The sequence below is a fragment of the Gopherus evgoodei genome, chromosome 2, assembly GCF_007399415.2.
Source record: "Gopherus evgoodei ecotype Sinaloan lineage chromosome 2, rGopEvg1_v1.p, whole genome shotgun sequence".
NCBI lineage: Eukaryota > Metazoa > Chordata > Testudines > Testudinidae > Gopherus > Gopherus evgoodei.
In genome coordinates this window covers 158,473,899-158,490,854 of record NC_044323.1, presented here as the reverse complement: position 1 = coordinate 158,490,854, position 16,956 = coordinate 158,473,899, and the positions used below count along the sequence as shown (strand labels likewise).

Sequence of the window (16,956 nt, the reverse complement as noted above, 5' to 3'; positions counted from 1 at the left end):
GGACAGATGCTTCCTCTCTACAGTGTCCTGCCAACAGGCCTCAGCCCAGCTCCAGAGGGACCCTTTCTAGGGGCGAGGAGGGAGGGGCCCAGTCAGTCCTTGGGCTCTCTGCTGTGGCTGCCACAGAGGGGACCAGCTAGTGCTGGGTTTGTGACGTGGGCATCTGTCTACTAGGCACTGCACTGAGACCCAGCACCCTCCTTTCTCACAAATCCCTGCCCCACCTGTGGGCGCCCAACGGAGCCAACCCCTCCTCCATGCTAACCCTCCGGCAAGCTCTCAACCGCTTACTGGCACTGGAGGCAAAACCGTTCCAGAAGTCCTTGCTGCTGATCCTTGTCCAGCCGGGCTGGCTTCGCAGGTTCACTGCCTGCACCTCCTGACCCCACTGTTTGTGGCAGAATGACTCGGGCTCCCACAGGTTTCTCTTCAGTGTCTTCTGCAGCCCTGAAACCAAGACAGGCTGCGGGGGGGGGCAGCACAGGGGAGGCGGAGGTTACCGGGCTGGAGCATGCCTAGAGAGTGTGCAGGAGATGTCATCCCTGGGAGAAGGGCATGGGGGGCAGAATGGAATGCTATAACCTTGGGGGGGGCACAGAGGGGCAGACCAGGCTGCTCACAACACTATTACAGGGACCCTCAAACAGCAACCCCAGTGGGGCAGGAGAACCAGCCCCTTCCCTACAAAGCAGTCCTGGGACAAGCCCTCCTCTCTGTGTGGCACTGAACTGAGGGAACAGCCTGGACAGCCCCCCTGCCAGCACATCACTAAGGACTGTGGGACCCTGGTCCGGCACTGATGCAACAAAGCACACAGATGACTGGGATAGGGTGGGACTGAGGAGACAGCCCAGAGAGATCCTGGCGTTACCATCCCTACCTGGCTCTGCCTCCAGTGCTCCTGGAAGAGCTTGTAGTTGCAGGAGTGGTTTGGATCGTGAAGCCACAGGAGTCCCCCCGGGGCCAGGATGCAATGGGAGACCTGTGGCTCGTGGGGGCTGGGGCTCTGCAGTTCACACTCTGAGTGCTTCTCCTGGATCTTCCGCTCCACCACCTGGGCGATGATGCTGTCCAGGATGTTGGTGATCCGGTTGTCCTGTGAGGGCAAAAGGACCAAGGATGAAATCCCAGTGTCTCCACAGCATCCTTATCACCCTCTCCCCTTCCCAGGCCCCCTCTCCCCAGGGACCTGACTGATAATCCCTCCCATGGAGTGAGCACAGCCCTGTCAGAGCCAATCTCCCCATGAGATCCAACCTCAGGGACCCAGGACCATTCACCCTGGAGACGGGCCTGGGGCACAGAGGTCAGATCTGGGATCGGATCAGATACGAATCCAACCCCCCTCCCCATACTGGGAGGCCTGAATTGCAGAGCTCAGATCCGGGCCTTGGAAGTGGGAGGCCCAGCCCGTGTCTGAGAGGAGCCCCCCAGCGGCAGAACCAACAAAAGAACCCACAGGGCCCCAATAGCGGCCTGTACTCACGCTGGGCAAGGCTGAGGAGACAGGTGCGAACGCCATGCGGACGCCGTTCTGCCCCAGGCACAGCTTGATGGCCGTAGAGGTCAGGAGCTCACAGAGGGTGGACGTCTGCACTGTGCCCGTGGGGCCTTGCTTGCTCAGCGGGTGGACGGAGTCTGGGCTTTCTAGAGATGGGGGGGGAGAAAGGGGAAGGGAGAGAGACATCACTGATGCCCTTCCCCCAGGGGACTCTGAGCTGGGTGTCCCACAAGGGCAGAATAACGAGTCCACAAGTGCCTGCAGGAGACCCTGCTCCCTAAGGCACAGAGCAGGTACCATTAGGAGCTGTGCAAGCTTCTCTCTCTCATCTCTGTAATCTGCCCTACAGCCCCCTGGGCTCCCCATTGCACCTCAGTCCTGCCCTACAGTTCCCCCATCCCCGCACAACTACCCAAGCCCTGGGTCTTTCCTGGTCCTGTCCCAGGCTACCCTACTTTCCCATGTACATTGGGAAATCACATCTCTCCCATGGTGTCTTCTATTCCCACAGAGGTGGTACAGCACATGCACCCAGCCCTCCTCACCCACCCCCTCTGTCTCCCAGGGACTGCAGAGAAGGAAGGCTGGTGTGCTCCCTGCTGCATCAGTTTGGAGGCATGCACAGAGAGCGTCCGATCCTTCTGTGCACACAGCAGAGACAGAGGCAGCAAGACCTACCTTCCTTGATTACTCTCGAGCCATCTGTCTCTCCGTTGCTGACAGGTTGTAGCAAAGGTGTCATGTTCCCCATCTCCTCCTTCTGAAACATCCAAAGTGAGGGGTCCATGAGGGCGCTCCATGTAGGACCATCTCCCAGCCCTGCTCCCCGAGGCTCCCTCTCAGCGGGGCTCCCTAACTATTCCTCCAGACGTCAAGCCGAGACTAAAGGCACTGACACCCCATGCCCCATGGAGCCCGGCAGGCTGGGACCTGCTATTGTGGGATACCCCATCTATTAGAGAAAAGAGCAGCCCCGCCAGGGGGTACATGGCCAGGAGTGAGATTCAGGCCCCCAGCCATAGCAAGCCCAGCACTGCCGCTCCCCCACGGCGCTTCCCTGTGCATGCCGGGTGCTCGGAGTTACTATGACTACACCCCTGTTGCTGCCAGTGTTTGCTCTGCAACCTGAGCTCCCCATCGCCCCCTCTGAATGCCAAGCGGGGTGTCTCCTACTCATACACACAGTTCCTTTTACATCCACACAATGTCCCCCACCCGTGTTCTCCCTGCCCCCTCCCATCCTGTCCTAACAGACCCCACTCGGGCTGCCCCCAATCGTACCTGCCCGCCCCCCATGTTGCCGGTGAGGCTCTTGCTCAGGATGCTCAGTCTGCAGGGGCAGCGCGACTCAATGTCAAACTTCACCTGCACTTCGTGCATCAGCTTCCAGAGCTCAGACAGGACTAGGAGAAGGATGGAGACGGGTTAGAGCAGGTGGCAGGTATGAGAGGTGACAGCCCTGCTGAGCAATAGAGCTCCACATAGCTCTGTCCAGCGCTCAAAGCACTGCAGGAGCTCAGCAGGTAGGAACTGGGGTGAAGGAAGGAGCGGGAGCCCGGTATGCAGAGATCGTTGTGACTGCAGCCCCTGCCTCTCCAGGCAGGAGGCCTGCAGGGAGAAGGGTGGGAATGCTGGCTATTGAGAAGCTCCCAGAGGGAAGTGCTGCAGGGAACAGCTAAAGGAGCATTGGATTAGATGCTTCCTTTTCGATTCCAGGTGCCAAGTAGGGTTCATTTCCCCTAAGCATAAAGCACGGGAGTGGGGAGCCCTGCACAGCCCATTTGCTGTGGTTGGACACCAGCTTCTCCTGCTGTTTGCCCAATTGCCTGGGGAAGCATCAGGGGGTAGCTCACCGTGGATGGGGATGAACTGCGCAGGGATGAGGGACAGAACGTCATGGCCCTGCCCTTGGACACACTTGGCTGACTGCACAGACTCCTCTGCCCGGGCTAGAGAGAGAGAGAGAGAACATGGGCACCAGTCACTGCTGAGAGCTGGCAAACTCACAGGGACCACAGCTGCTACCTCCACCCACCCTCAAAAACTCTTCAAACTCTGACTTTTGAGATGGCTCCAAAGTCAGACACGAGATGCAGGGGGAGGCTGAAATCCAGTTGCAAATTGTACTGCTTGAGCCTTCTACCAATGTCAACAGAGACAAAACAACTGCACCAAGGATTCTATCCATTCCCTTCTCACCCACCTACCCTCCACTTAGCCCAGGGACTTGTCTGGGCAGGGATATTGGTGTAATTACCCTAGTGCAAAGCCCCAGCACAGACACACTGCGCCAGTGCAAACTGAGGCTTGCTCTTTCTCGTGCAGCACTGGTGCAGTCATGCACTGACTTAGCTACAGAACCATACTAGTGTCATGGAGGAAACAGGCTTAAGCTGCAAGTTTGACTGTGGATTCTGCACACCCCAAGTTGAGGGGCTGCATGTTCAGATCTGGAGCTTTGGCTCAATAGAGGGACCGTTTACAAAATTCAGGTTGAGGACCAGATACAACCCCTCCCCCTACTCCAGCAATCAGGGCTGTTTGGACTGAGGGCATTTCTGGTTCAGTTGTAAGCTATCGTACAATGCCATACGTGCTCTCAGCTGACCTCCTGGATGGTTATAACCGCCCTAGGCCCGCCCCCCAATGCACTCCTGAAGTGCTTGGGGAACCCGGTGCGCTACCTGGGCTGGCTCGCTCTCTCCTGGTCCGGTAGCACTCCAAGCACAGCTGGAACCCACAGCTGGAGCAGCTCCAGTGAGTGTTGAAGAGGCCATGCTGGCAGGCATCGCAGGCCTGCAGGGTGCCTTTCCCTCGCCGCCAGGCGGTCACCTCTGCAAGCAAACAAATGCCTTCAGCAGCTGGCCCCTCTGCTCCAGGACAAAGGCCCTTATCTCGCATGGGTCTCAGGCACTATGGACTCCAAATATTTGAGGTGTAAAGTCTGGTGCACAGGGGCACCTCTGTTTCCTGCCAAAGGCCCTTCTGTTTGGATTGGAAAGCAGCACAGTTGCTCTCATTCACCACCACCGAGCTGCTGGGAACAAATTATGGAGGTTTCCTCCCTCCCCTCTCCCCCCTCCCCGGCTTTACGGCTCCAACCATGTTACTGCTTTGCCTCCCCTTCATCACAAAACTTCTGCCCGCATGGAAGAGCATAACCGGGACACAGCTCTTCCAAGCCCTTTGTGACCCCACTGCACTAGGGCTACGCTCCCCCCTCTTCCCACACAGCTCCCCCAGGGTCCGCAAAACTGCTCTACAGCATTCCTGCCTTCCCCATGCGGCCCCACCCTGACCCTGGCATGGCACAGCACCCTCCCCTGGGTGAGCAGGGAATCTGCTTTCCACATGGCATGCTCTCCACGGCTCCACGGCACAGAGGCAGCACCTCTGTTCTACATCAGAGTGGAGTGGAGTCTCCATGGTCACGCAGTCCTGGGCTCCCACACACGGTGCCCCAAGGTTTCTCTCCACCTCCTGCATAGTGGGCTGAGTCCATTCTGTCTTCTCCCCTGTGACTGCAGAGCACCGACCCTCTGGATTCAGGACTGGGGGTGGGGGTTGTTGCTGGATAAATGTGGATAGCTCGGGTGAGCCCTGCAACACTGCCGCCAAGCCAATGAAGGGGAAAATCACCTAAAGCCTATGGGCCAGATTCTGCTCTCACAGACAGTGGTGTAAATCCAGAGGCACCCCCCGCAGTGGCTCCAATGCAGAATCTGATCGGATGCGCGGGAGACAGCCAGCAGAGGGGACGGGGTAGCTGTGGCTCCCTTCTGCCGGCACAAACCAACCTGAGCCACGTGGGCTGTGAGTGACCGTGACGCGAGACCCAGGGCAGAGAAACCCCCTTGTCAGCACAACCCTTTGGGAAATGGACTGAGCTGAGAAATCTCGCTCCATCGGACTCATGGGGCCCCACTGAGCACTGCATTGCCACTTGTGGGGTCACTGAGCACATCTGCATGGCTATCAGGAGGAGTGACTGCTGCCTGAGTAATGCACCGGAACTGCCTTTGATCTAGCTTGATCCAAACTGCCCCAAGGAACAATAGCAGTGAAGTTGTGGCTGCTCGGGTGGGTCTGCAGGCTACTGCTGTGTGCCCAGGACCCCAAGTGCAGACTCAAGGAGTCACGGCCCATGCTACTGCGGTTTCTCTGCTCGTTTTCTAACTAGCAAGATTAAAACCATCTGAGGCACATCTACACATGCTGTAATCACACCTCCCAGCTGCAGTGCAGACACACAGTCACCTGCGAGCTAGCCTGGCCTGCCTCTCTCTTCTCTGGCCCCCAGCTTCACACCAGGCTTAGTTCACCATTCGCACAGAACTTCTCCTGACTCTCACCAGGGCCAGAGACAGAATGATCAATCCCAGAATCACTATTCCCGGCTCACATTTCACACCTTCTTTGCCTGGGGGTAAGCAGTGACCCCAGGCACGGGAGTGTCTAGCCTCCATGGAATTCAAACCCAGGGTGTCACACGCTGCAGTAGGTGAGCATCTCCATGACCCAAAGTGGTCCCCAGCACTGTTGTTTCCGACTTACTTTCATTTTCCCCTTGCGCCCACAGCCAAGCCTCTCTGTCTCTCCTGATGGCCTCACAGAACTGGTCCCCCAGGACGGAGAGGAGATACTTGGCGAGGCTGAGGCTGGTGCTGATGTCCTGGGCCCTTCTCTCCCTGCTGGAGATCCTCAGGCATAAGCTCTCGTCTTCAGCTTCGTCCAGCGTGGAAAATCCGTCCACGCTCAGCTCTCCACTATTACAGAACGCCAGCCTAAAAGCAGCACAGAGGGGACTCAGCTATGGTCACAGCAAGGAGAATATTACGAAGTCAGAGAATCCAGAAGCTGCCAGGCCAGCTACCTGTGGCCAGCAGGCAGGCAGCAGGGCCTTAGAGTTCCAGGGCCAGGTTTCCTGAAGGGATAAAGCTCCAGAGCCCATAATCTCAAACCAAACTTCCCAGATTAGAAAGCCAGAAGGGACCACTGTGATCATCTAGCCTGAGCTGCAGAACACAGGCCCGAGAATTTCCCTGAATTAACTCCTCATTGAACGTGAACAAATCTATCAAGAAAACATCCAGTCTTGATTCTAAAACTGCCAGAATGGAGAATCTGCCACAGCTCTCGGTAACTTGTTCCAATGGTTTATTACCCTCACTATTAAAAATGTGAGCCTTATCTCTAGTCTCAATTTGTCTCACTTCAGTTCCCAGGCATAGGCTCCGGTTATACCTTTTTCTGCGTGACAGAAGGGCCCTCTCTTACCAAATATGTGTTCCCCAGACAAGTACTTATAAACCAGGGGTCAGCAACCTTTCAGAATTGGTGTGCCGAGTCTTCATTTATTCACTCTAATTTAAGGTTTCGCGTGCCAGTAATACATTTTAACGTTTCTAGAAGGCCTCTTTCTATAAGTCTATAATACATAACTAAACTATTGTTGTATGTAAAGTAAAAAGGTTTTTAAAATGTTTAAAAAGCTTCATTTAAAATTAAATTAAAATGCAGAACCCCCCAGACCAGTGGCCAGGATCCGGGCAGTGCGAGTGCCACTGAAAATCAGCTCGTGTGCCTCCTTCGGCACGTGTGCCATAGGTTGCCTACCCCTGTTATAAACTATGATCAAGTCAACTCTTAGCCATCTCTTTGCTAAGCTAAACTGATTCGGCTCCTGGCGTCTATCACAATAAGGCGTTTCCCAATCCTTTCGTTCAGTGGTGCCACCAAAACCTTGTGTGGGCCAAACAGATTCTACATATTTTGATAAGATTTGAAGTCACCTGTATTGATTTATATTTTAAGTTCAGCTTGTTTCCTAGGTATTTAGAAACAACCTATGTCCAGTATTGTCTATTTACACACTTATGTAAACTAAACTGTTGTAAACATGATGACAAAACGCTAATTACTCAGCCTTATGCAATGCTCTGGTGGGCCACATACGGCCCACGGGCTGTAGGTTGGGCACCCCTGCTAATTGTTCCCATGGCTCTTTTCTGAATCCTCTCCAATTTATCAACATTCTTCTTGAATTGTGGGCACCAGAACAGGACACAGGATTCCAGCAGCAGTCACACAAATATCAAATAGAGTCTGATAAAATAACCTCCTTCCACCTACTGGACATTCTCCTGATTATACATCCCAAGGGTTGCATTAGTCCTTTTGGCCACAGGGTCACACCGAGAGCTCACATTCAGCTATTATCTACCATGACCCCCACGGATTTTTCAGAGTCACCTCTTCCCCCAAACAGTCCTCCAACAGAACTGGCATCCGTTTACAGCATTGGGGTGAACACACTGACTAACAAACAGCACCATCCAATCTTTAATACACCCACTGGCAAAGGACCCTCTTCAAAACAGATCAGCAGACCTTACTGTGTCAACCGCACCCCTCCTGGTTTTGGCTGGAGGGCTCCCATTTAAACACCAGTTAAGCTCAGCTCCATTAGGCTGTGAGATCTCCTGTGGTGGCAGGTGCATAAGGCTACACAGAAGGGAAGGTTGTTGCCGTCTATGAGGTACAACAGGGTACTGCCCCCTTTTCCCTGCCTTCTGCGGTGGTTTGACAGTGTCTGTGATTGCAGCCAACTCTAGCGGTCTGCACGTGCAGCGTGTCAGTCCAGCACAACCTTTTATTACTTGTCATTGCATTTTATGTCAGTTTCTCAAAAGCAGAGCCAGGCCAGCCTGCAGGGACAGGAGGTGACGGACAGGAATGCAGCAGCATGGAATGGAAGTGGAGAGGAGCTGGGATGAGATAGGCATTATTTGTGTTACCATGGTACTTAGGAGCCCCAGGCATGGACCGAGACCCCATGGTGGGTGGTGCTGTGCAAACACAGAACAAAAAGCTGTCCCTGACCCAAAGACTTTGCAATCTAAAGGCAGGATGGTGCCCTACATCAGATCCTCCAGGTCATCTCACATTCTTGTTTTAAATGTCCAAGCAACGTGACTCCCACCCTGTCCCTGGAGAGCAGACTCCGCTGCCCAGCTGATCTCACTGTTCGCAAGCTCTTCCTGATATCCCAACCTAATGTCTCCTTTTGTAATTTAAGACTGGCTTCTGTCCTCTGCTTCCTAGGGGCTGCAGGAACGACCCAATGCCCTGTGTGGGAGAGCCGCTGCCAATAGCAGCCCAGGCTCCCCTAATTCACAGCACAGACTCCCCCTGCAGACTCGTTATCTTGCAGGCCCCAGGGATGCCACTTCTCAGTGCAACAGGAGAACTGAAGAGGACAGCTGCACGTGTGCTCACCTTCGGAAATGCAGGAGCCTACAGAAGGTTTCCACAGGTTCTTCCTCCTCCTGCTGGAGCACAGCGCCTGTCCCATCCTTGGAGGCACAAGCACAACACCTCTCAATGCAGTCAGGGAGGGCCACACATGGAACACTCTGTAGGTATCGCTTCTCCTTCTGCTCTCCAGCATCCTCTCCATTGCAACTCAGAAGCCCTGGGGAAACAACGTGAGGTTGAGCACCTGCTATGAAGACACCAGCCAAGATTCCTCACCAAGGTCCTTGCACACCTCGTCTTGGGGGATGCACCAGAAAGACAGCCTAGCAGACTAGTGCAGTGTCACCACGTGAACTTATGGAACCCTAGAAGGCAGCAGAATGTCTGATCACATCTGAGTCATTTCCCAGCAACACCCAAGCCTAATTCCGCCTCATCTCCCACCAGACCCTCTCCTGCTCTCCGGCCAAGCTCCCCTCATTTCCTGCCACTGAGGAGAGTGGGTAAATCAGGAAAGATGACAAGGCAAAATGAACAGGCCTCACAAGAGATGAGCTTGGCCCAGCGAGGCTGAGATCCCCTGGAGGTGTCAGAGAGACAGAGAGATAGGTGTGGCTGCACAGAGGGTGGAAGGTTGGGTGGAGAGGTAGGTCACTCAAGGCAATGGATGAATCCAGGGGACCAAACAAGATCCTGTGGCCTCTGGCACTAGCTCCCTCCCCCTGCCTCCCGTTGGCTTCTGCAGCTCTGTCCTCTTCCATATCTTTGAGGCCAGGGGCAGCTCAAGCTTTTTTGCCACCCCAAGCACGGCAGGCAGGCTGCCTTTGGCGACGCACCTGTGGAAGGTCCCCGGTCCCGCGGATTCAGCGGCGTGCATGCGGGAGGTCCGCCGGTTCCACGGCTTTGGCATACCTGCTGCTGAATTGCCGCCGAATCCACGGGACTGGTGGACCTCCCACAGGCAAGCCGCTGAAGGCTGCCTGACTGCCGCCCTTGCAGGGACCAGCAGGGTGACCCCGCAGAGTGCTGCCCCAGGCAGGCGGTTGGAGCGCTGGTGCCTGGATCCACCGTTGCTTGAGGCATCTCACTGGCTCCCATACATTAAGCGTCAGATTCAAACTGGCCATCTTTGCTGGCCCTACTTCATTCATATCTGCTGCTATCTCTCACTTGGTCTCCTTTCACATTCACTTCCCTGCTCCCTCGACCTTCACTGATAAGCCAACCTTAATGCCTCTTCTCTGTCCTCTTCACACAGGCATCTTCCCCCCTTCTTTTATGCTGCCTCTTAAGCAGGGTTCTCATTTGACAGTGAGTTTTGCAATATTTGGTTCCCCCCCCGCCAGCTCCAGAAGTCAAGTGATTACAGGAGAATCTCAGCTTGCATTTCAAACAAAAACACACAGTAGCTTTCTAGCCCTTGTGGTGGGGGAGAAAAGCTTGAGAACATGACCTGAGCATGACCCTAAAGGCTCCAGAATCAGAAAGCAAAGAAAAAGCACCCCAAAATAATTATCTGTAAATCATCTCATGATTTTGGGGGACCCTATTCATGATTGCTGAATGCTTGGAGTTGGCAACATGCTGGGAGTTGCATTTGGAATGCTGTCCATGTCACCCCACCCCACCCCACCCCAGTCCCCATGCCATATTCAAGTCCCTCCAAGAACCACTAGACTGTGTCCGTCCCTTACTGAGTAACCACATGTTTACTCTTATTTAATACCTGCGTTGCCACTCATGATTGGTGCCCCCATGTGCTGGGTGCTGCACAAACACCGAGAAAAACGTAGCCCCTTGCCCCAAAGAACTTGTGCTTATTGTCCCCCTCACCTTCCCTCACAGCCTAGCCTTTTAATGCCATGCTGGTATTGCATCATTTTAATTGGCCTTGCATGCTCTACGGGGCAGGGATCCCATCTGAATGGGTTTGGAATGCTGTCTCCCATGCAGAGAAGGAGGAGAGGAGAGGGCCATGGAGGGAGCCATGGGACTCTGACAGCAGGAAACACTAGAGAAGAGTTCCCCAGTCCTGCACGCTCCAAGCCCAGCCGTTTTCTAAAGCATTTGAGCTGCTGTGAAAAGGAAGGAGACCTGGGGAGACTTCTTAGCACCCCCCACCAGGTACTATGAGCAAGGATTTAGGGACAAAGTCACATCTCCTTCTCTCCTGGCTCCCTCCATAACCGAAGAGTAAAGTCAAAGCAATTGCACATCATGGGCTTCGCTCTTGTCTTTCTGTGCCTGAGCGCACAAACGTGTATATTTACAAGTATGCATGCATATTTTTCATGGACGTCTATCTTGCTGGGGTGTGTCATTGCATTCTTGTGTACCTGCTTGTGTGTGCGTGTTTGCATGTCTGCATTTGCACGGTGTTTCTCAGGGACCAAAGAATGGGAATTGAACTGTATCTTTCATCCCTCCGCCCACACTGTCACCGTCAAATCTGAATGTCTCTGGCCCAATGAAAGTTACCGCAGAACATACCTAGCCTATGCCAATGCTCTGTGCTGGAGTCATTGGTCTGGCCCGCGGACCAGGCCAGCTAGCAAAGGCTGTTCAAGGTGCTGCTCTGCAGGGGTGTCTTATGCAAGGATGGGGCAGCTGCAGAGCAAGAATTAGCCCCACACCACCAAGACTCTGGCCTAACATCCCCATTTATCTGCTGGGCTACACAGGTTCCATGCTTCTTACCTCCCTCTCCTGCATCTGCTTTCCTTCCCATTGCTGGGAGCACCTCCCTCTGCTCCGGGGCCTCACAATCCTTCCTCATGGGATTTAGCGCCTCCTCCTCTGCTACCTTTGAGCTCCGCTTTGCTGAATAGCTACCCCTGCCCAGGCATGGGCTCCAGAGATCCTCCCCAGAGACATGGATGCGAGGACGCTTAGCTGTCCGTTTGCCAGATTGGTCCGCTTCTTCGGCACTCTCCTGGCCTTCCCTCTTTAAAGCTTTGAACCTCAGAGGCAAACCCTCTTTGATCTGACCAGGAGCCCCTTTGTCCCCGAGGCAGCTGGCAGGGCATCTGAACTGCTCCGAGTGCCTGGTCAGCCATGTCTTCTTTAGCTTGGTGTGGTGATTCCTGGGAGGGCAGGGCAGCAGGGTGGAAACCTTGCCCCGTTGGATGCCATGTCCTCCCAAGGCTCCATCTACATCTCGGTATGGCCCGGGCATCTCATTTCTGGTGCCAAAGGAGTTGACAGCGTCGCAGCCTGCCCTCTGGCACCTCTTGCAGCATCTCAGGGGGCAGTCCCAAGGAGAGCATTTGCAGGAGAGAGCATGAGCTGGAAGCACCTCCATCCCGGACGGGAGCTCTACTTTGGAAAGGTCAGGGGGCTGGGCTCTGTCTATGAGCGAAGAGCCAGAGGATTCCTGCAGCACCACAGGGGAGCCAGGTTTCAGGCTTTGGTACATGAGGCTTTCATCTTTGGACTCAGAGGGCCTGGCCGGTGCTTTGCTGAGAGGATAATCCAGAATCAGGGGTCGGCTGGACCACGAACTCTCTGCCACCTTGTGCTTTAGGTGGAACAGCGGCTGACCCATTTGGCCATGGTTGTTAGGAAGGGTTTGGTCACTGGGAGGGGCCAGTGTCATGCACCCCCTCTGCTCAGCTCCCTTCCGCGTGGGCTCCACATAGGTCACCTCCATCTCGCTCTTTCCATCTCGCTTCACCTTCCCCACCTCGTACTGGCCGAGCAGCCGAGGCTGCGCCCGGTCGGGCACAGGGGCCAGGTCCTTTCCTGCATAGGGAAAGCCAGGATCCTTCTTCTGGTAAAACTCCTAGAGGTGAAACAGCAAAGCACTGAGTGGAGTCAGTGGGGAGGGGGGAATTTTAGGGGGAGAAGAGTGAGGGGAGAAAGTGTGTTTGGGGGAAGAAGCGCAGGCCCAGAGGGCACACCTGCCATACTAACACCCGGACTTGTGCTTAGAGCACTGGGCCGGGAATCAGGATATGCAGCTATGCCCCAGACTCCGTGTGAGCCTGGGCAAGTCTCACAAGTCAGGCCTTGCAGACGCGCTTTGCTCCCATAACTTATTTTAGGTTCTTAAATGGGAGCGGCTGGGTTCTGAGCTCTTTAGGAAATCTGGCCCCAGTCGCTCTGTGTCTCAGTTTCCCCACTGGTAAAATGGGGATAATACTCCTTCCTTTCTCCCTCCCTGTGTGTCTGGACTGTTTGGATTATAAATTCTCTAGGGCAGGCACTGTCTCCTACCCCATGTCTGTACACCACCCAGCACAACAGGGGGGGCTACTGGAATATGAATAAATAACACTAAACCCCTGCTCAGGTTAAACCTTCACTGACTGAGAAAAGAATGAGACAGAGCTTCAGGCTTTCCCTGGCACGTAAGCAGAGCTTTTCATTTCCCCAGTGCTTTGCCATCCTTGACTGACTAATCCTCGCAGCCCCCCAGCGAGACAGGTCAGTGACATCATTAACCCAGGACTCACTCGAGGCAGCAGAGGGGAATCCGAACCCAGGAGCTGCCATTCTTGGATGGCGTCTGTGTCCTGTCCCAATGCCAGACACAGCCTCTCACAACTGCCACAGCAGCACTGCAGGAGGAGCCTTGAGCGCCCTCACCTCTGCCCCCGTTAGCACGACTCAGACAAGCACCACAAATTCACCCTCGGTCTGCATCAAGCCAGCAGGTTGAAGGGATGTGGCCTATCACCACTACACACCGTCCGTCTCTCACTCCTGATCTACCGACAGCATCACTTTTTAGGGATCTCCCCTGGGCTCCCCGCAGTCAGACTGGGAACCCTGGAGACTATGCACACTCACTTCCTCAAAATGCTCGCAGCTTGTCTGGGACGCCTCTAGCACTCCGGCGTCGGAGGGTCTGTTTCCACTGCATACCAAGCCCAGGCTCTGACTCAAGCTTGAGCCCAAGCCCCATTTCTAGCCACACACAGATGAGTCTGACTTAGGGCAACAAGGACTCTGGACCAGGGTCCTAGGACCTGCTGGGACTGGGGACCGAGGCCTGTCATTTTGCAGTGTGGATGCAGCTCAAGCTGCAGACCCAAATCTGAAGGTCTGTGTAGTGCAGTATGGATGCATTAGCATGGCTGTGAGACCCGGGTCCAGCAACTGGAAGTCCAGGTTTACAATGCACAGTGGATGCTCATGCATTGGAAACACCAAGTCCACAAACCTGGATCCCACAGACCGGCGTGTGCGGTGTAGAGGGGTCAGCATCAAGATAAGTGTTCTGGGACACTGGGTCCCAGACTTTTCAAGCACCTGCACCTGGCTAAGGACCCAACTCCCCATACTAGAGAGGGGGGCCAAGAGCACCAGCCAGAAAAGCAGAAGCACTAGCACTGGGGTGTGGTGGGACATCACTGGTCTGCAGCCTCCAGCAATAGCATTTCCCCATAAATGAAATTTCAGCCAGGCCCAGCAGCTGGGCATGAGCCTGAATCACTCTCTCTAACAGGCACCTCTACTCACCATCTGTTCAAGGCCTGGCCTCGTCACAACTGGGGGGAGATCCAGTGACACTAGGCAGATATTCCCCGGGAATACCCTGCAAACTAACAGCTTCATTCATATTTAAAAGTGAGTGGATGGCTGCTACTCTTGGGGAGACATCCTAGGCAACGGCGTTTAACCCTCTCTAGTTTTGTTCCTTGCTCAGCACAACTGCTGCTTGGCTGATCCTGGGTGCTAGAGTGGCTGGTTGAATTAAGCCCCGGGCTGCTCCCTATGCAGCTCCCCACCAAGAGAGTCCAGAGCCAGTTGGGCTAGCACAGAGGAGACTATTCCTGATGGAGAACCCAGGTTCTGGGTCCTAGTTAATGGGGTATGTTGTCCATTTGATCTCAGACACGTATCCCTGGTTGCCTCCTACCTAACGGTGCCTGCAAGGACCTTCCTGATTCATCCTCTGAATACAAAAGCATCCAGAGTTCAGCTGCAGCAGAGGTCTAACGCCCACGCATAGGTCTCTCTCTTCCTCAGCCATGTCACCTGGCTCCACACTCCCCTTTCTGCATGTGCTTTTGCATGAGTGGTTGGGCTCATTTCTAGCAAGAGATCAGTCCAAGGGCAGGTCAAAGAGCAGGTCTGCAATTCACTCCTGAGCTTGGACATCCCCGCTGGGACCTTGTCCACTGCTGACCTCCAGCCCCAGGACATGAGACATCTCCAATACCCCTCCCAAAGAGCATGCAATAGATTGTGGAACTGAGGGTGCTTAGTAGGATAGACTCAAGGTTAAGGAACTGGGCTGGGATTTAAAGGGCCAGAAACCAATTCCTGACTCTGCCACAGACTCTCTGAGGCACCTTGGGTGAGTCATAATCGCTCTGCACCTCAGTTTTCCCATCTGTGAAATGGGAATAACCATACTTTCCTTTCCTGTCTTGTCTAGTTAGACTGGAAGGTTTCTGGGGCAGGGACTATTTCTTGTTGCCAGATGTTCAAAAGAGCTCAGTGCCCAACAGTATTGTACTCCGTGATGCTGCTGGCCACTAGTGTGTGTTCGTACAGCACCAAGCACACTGCTCTCAGCTGGGGCCTCTCTCCCGGTGCCACTGTAACACAAAGAGCAATAGCTGTATAGACTCCAAGCACTTACCTTGCTACCTGAGCTTGAGCAGGTTTCAAAAGCAGACGGGGTCTTTGTTATCAGATGGGGTGCCAGGTACACCGGCTGGCTCCATGCGCACGGGTAAGGTACCTGATGCCAATCTGGGTCAGTGTACTTGGCCTCTTCCAAGGCAGAGGGGCAGTCCTGGGGTTGGCCAGCCAGGGCTAGGCTGGCCAAGCTATTGCCATAGGCAGACTCAGCTGGAGTGCTTGCTGATCCAATGGAGGAAGCCAAGAAGGGGTTCCTCTCCGCCAGCTTGGCCTCCACCAAGAAGGGGCAGTGGGTGTTCAGGCGGTGGAAGGAAGGGGGATCGCCCACACTGTCCCCAGAGGGACTGGCAGAGTGGAGGGAGTCTTGCTCAGATAGCCGGTATGGTTTGCCAGTGGCAGCTGGGCTTTGGTTTTCCAGCCCAGATAACGGCAGGGGGTAATTGTGGTAAGCATGGCTGTACAGAGCCAGCTGGCTGGCCAGCATGGCCTCTGTCCACATAGGGCCAGGCCTGTCTTTATTCTGCTCCGCCCAGCTCATATTTACCTCCCCATTCTTGGGCTTGGAGTGGAGCTGGAACTCGGGTGTCTCCTTCAGTTGCATCCTCCTGGGGAGCTGGTGCCTGGCCTCCATGCGCTTTGAGAAAGCTGCTTCAATGGCAGGATGGTATGGAGAGTCCAGTGCTGTCTCCAGCCCCCCTAGGGTCTCTTGGCCCCATCTCAGACACGGAGAGAACTCCTTCGCCCTCTCAGCATGCTTCCACAAAGAGGCCTTCTCCCCGGGGCACAGCGCTGAGTCAGGCCCAGGTCCACAGCTCAGGTCCACCCCATCCCGACAGCTCTTGGAAGGGATCCCCAGTGCCACACTTCCGCTCCTGCATATGGCTCCGACCACAGTCTCTAGCACCTGGGTTTCTTGGGCTACTCCCTGAGGTCTCCTCCAGCTCGGTGCAGCCTCCCCGTTCTTGATGTCACTTTCCATGGTTTGTTCCCCGGCATATGGTGCTGACTGTCCTCCCAGGTGCACCGTACCCTGTTGGCAAACAAAACTCAGCATGAGGATGGCAGGGAGTGGTGTTGGGCTAGGTTCAGGACTCGGCATGCGGCAGACACCGAAGGTTTCCACAGCTACCAATGATATAGAAGAGAATGTGGGTTTGGGATAGGGGGTTGGCTTATATTCTAGATCCACTCAGGATCTGCAGGGAGCTTCTCCCCTCACCTGCGGGAGCACGTCACATTGCAGTTTTGATAACGGTCTCTCAAAACCACAGGCTTCATGCTAATTTCTTCCTCCTTTCACCCCTTTGACAATGGCTCTGTGACTATAAATCCCTCAGCTTTCTAGCAGTGATGGGTCTGATCCCGACCCCCAGATCCAACAACCCCAAAGCCTGGTGAAGTTCAGATCCAGAACCAAACTGTGCAACTCTGGCCCATGTCTGATTTCTAGTGGCTCTTCTGGTCAACCTCCCAACTTCCTCTCTGACCTGCTCCCTCCCAGGGACCCGTCATCTCCATGGGGGGGTGGGGAGGAGGGTCCATCTGTCCTCTTTCCTGCCTTGTGTAGGGAATGCATTTGAATTGCTATGCTATGCCAGGGTGAA

The 16,956-nt window shown here is 54.7% G+C and overlaps 1 protein-coding gene across 1 annotated transcript in view; it reads right to left on the bottom strand.

Annotated features, from left to right (window-relative positions):
• HR (HR lysine demethylase and nuclear receptor corepressor) overlaps positions 1-16,956 on the bottom strand; it is a 53,381-nt gene that overhangs the window by 15,791 nt on the left and 20,634 nt on the right. Inside the window, 12 exon segments of the mRNA XM_030552107.1 lie at positions 292-475; positions 477-515; positions 881-1,096; positions 1,487-1,647; positions 2,180-2,261; positions 2,783-2,904; positions 3,355-3,450; positions 4,186-4,335; positions 6,056-6,285; positions 8,780-8,975; positions 11,456-12,539; positions 15,351-16,382. Coding sequence (XP_030407967.1) covers positions 292-475; positions 477-515; positions 881-1,096; positions 1,487-1,647; positions 2,180-2,261; positions 2,783-2,904; positions 3,355-3,450; positions 4,186-4,335; positions 6,056-6,285; positions 8,780-8,975; positions 11,456-12,539; positions 15,351-16,382 — 3,592 coding nt within the window.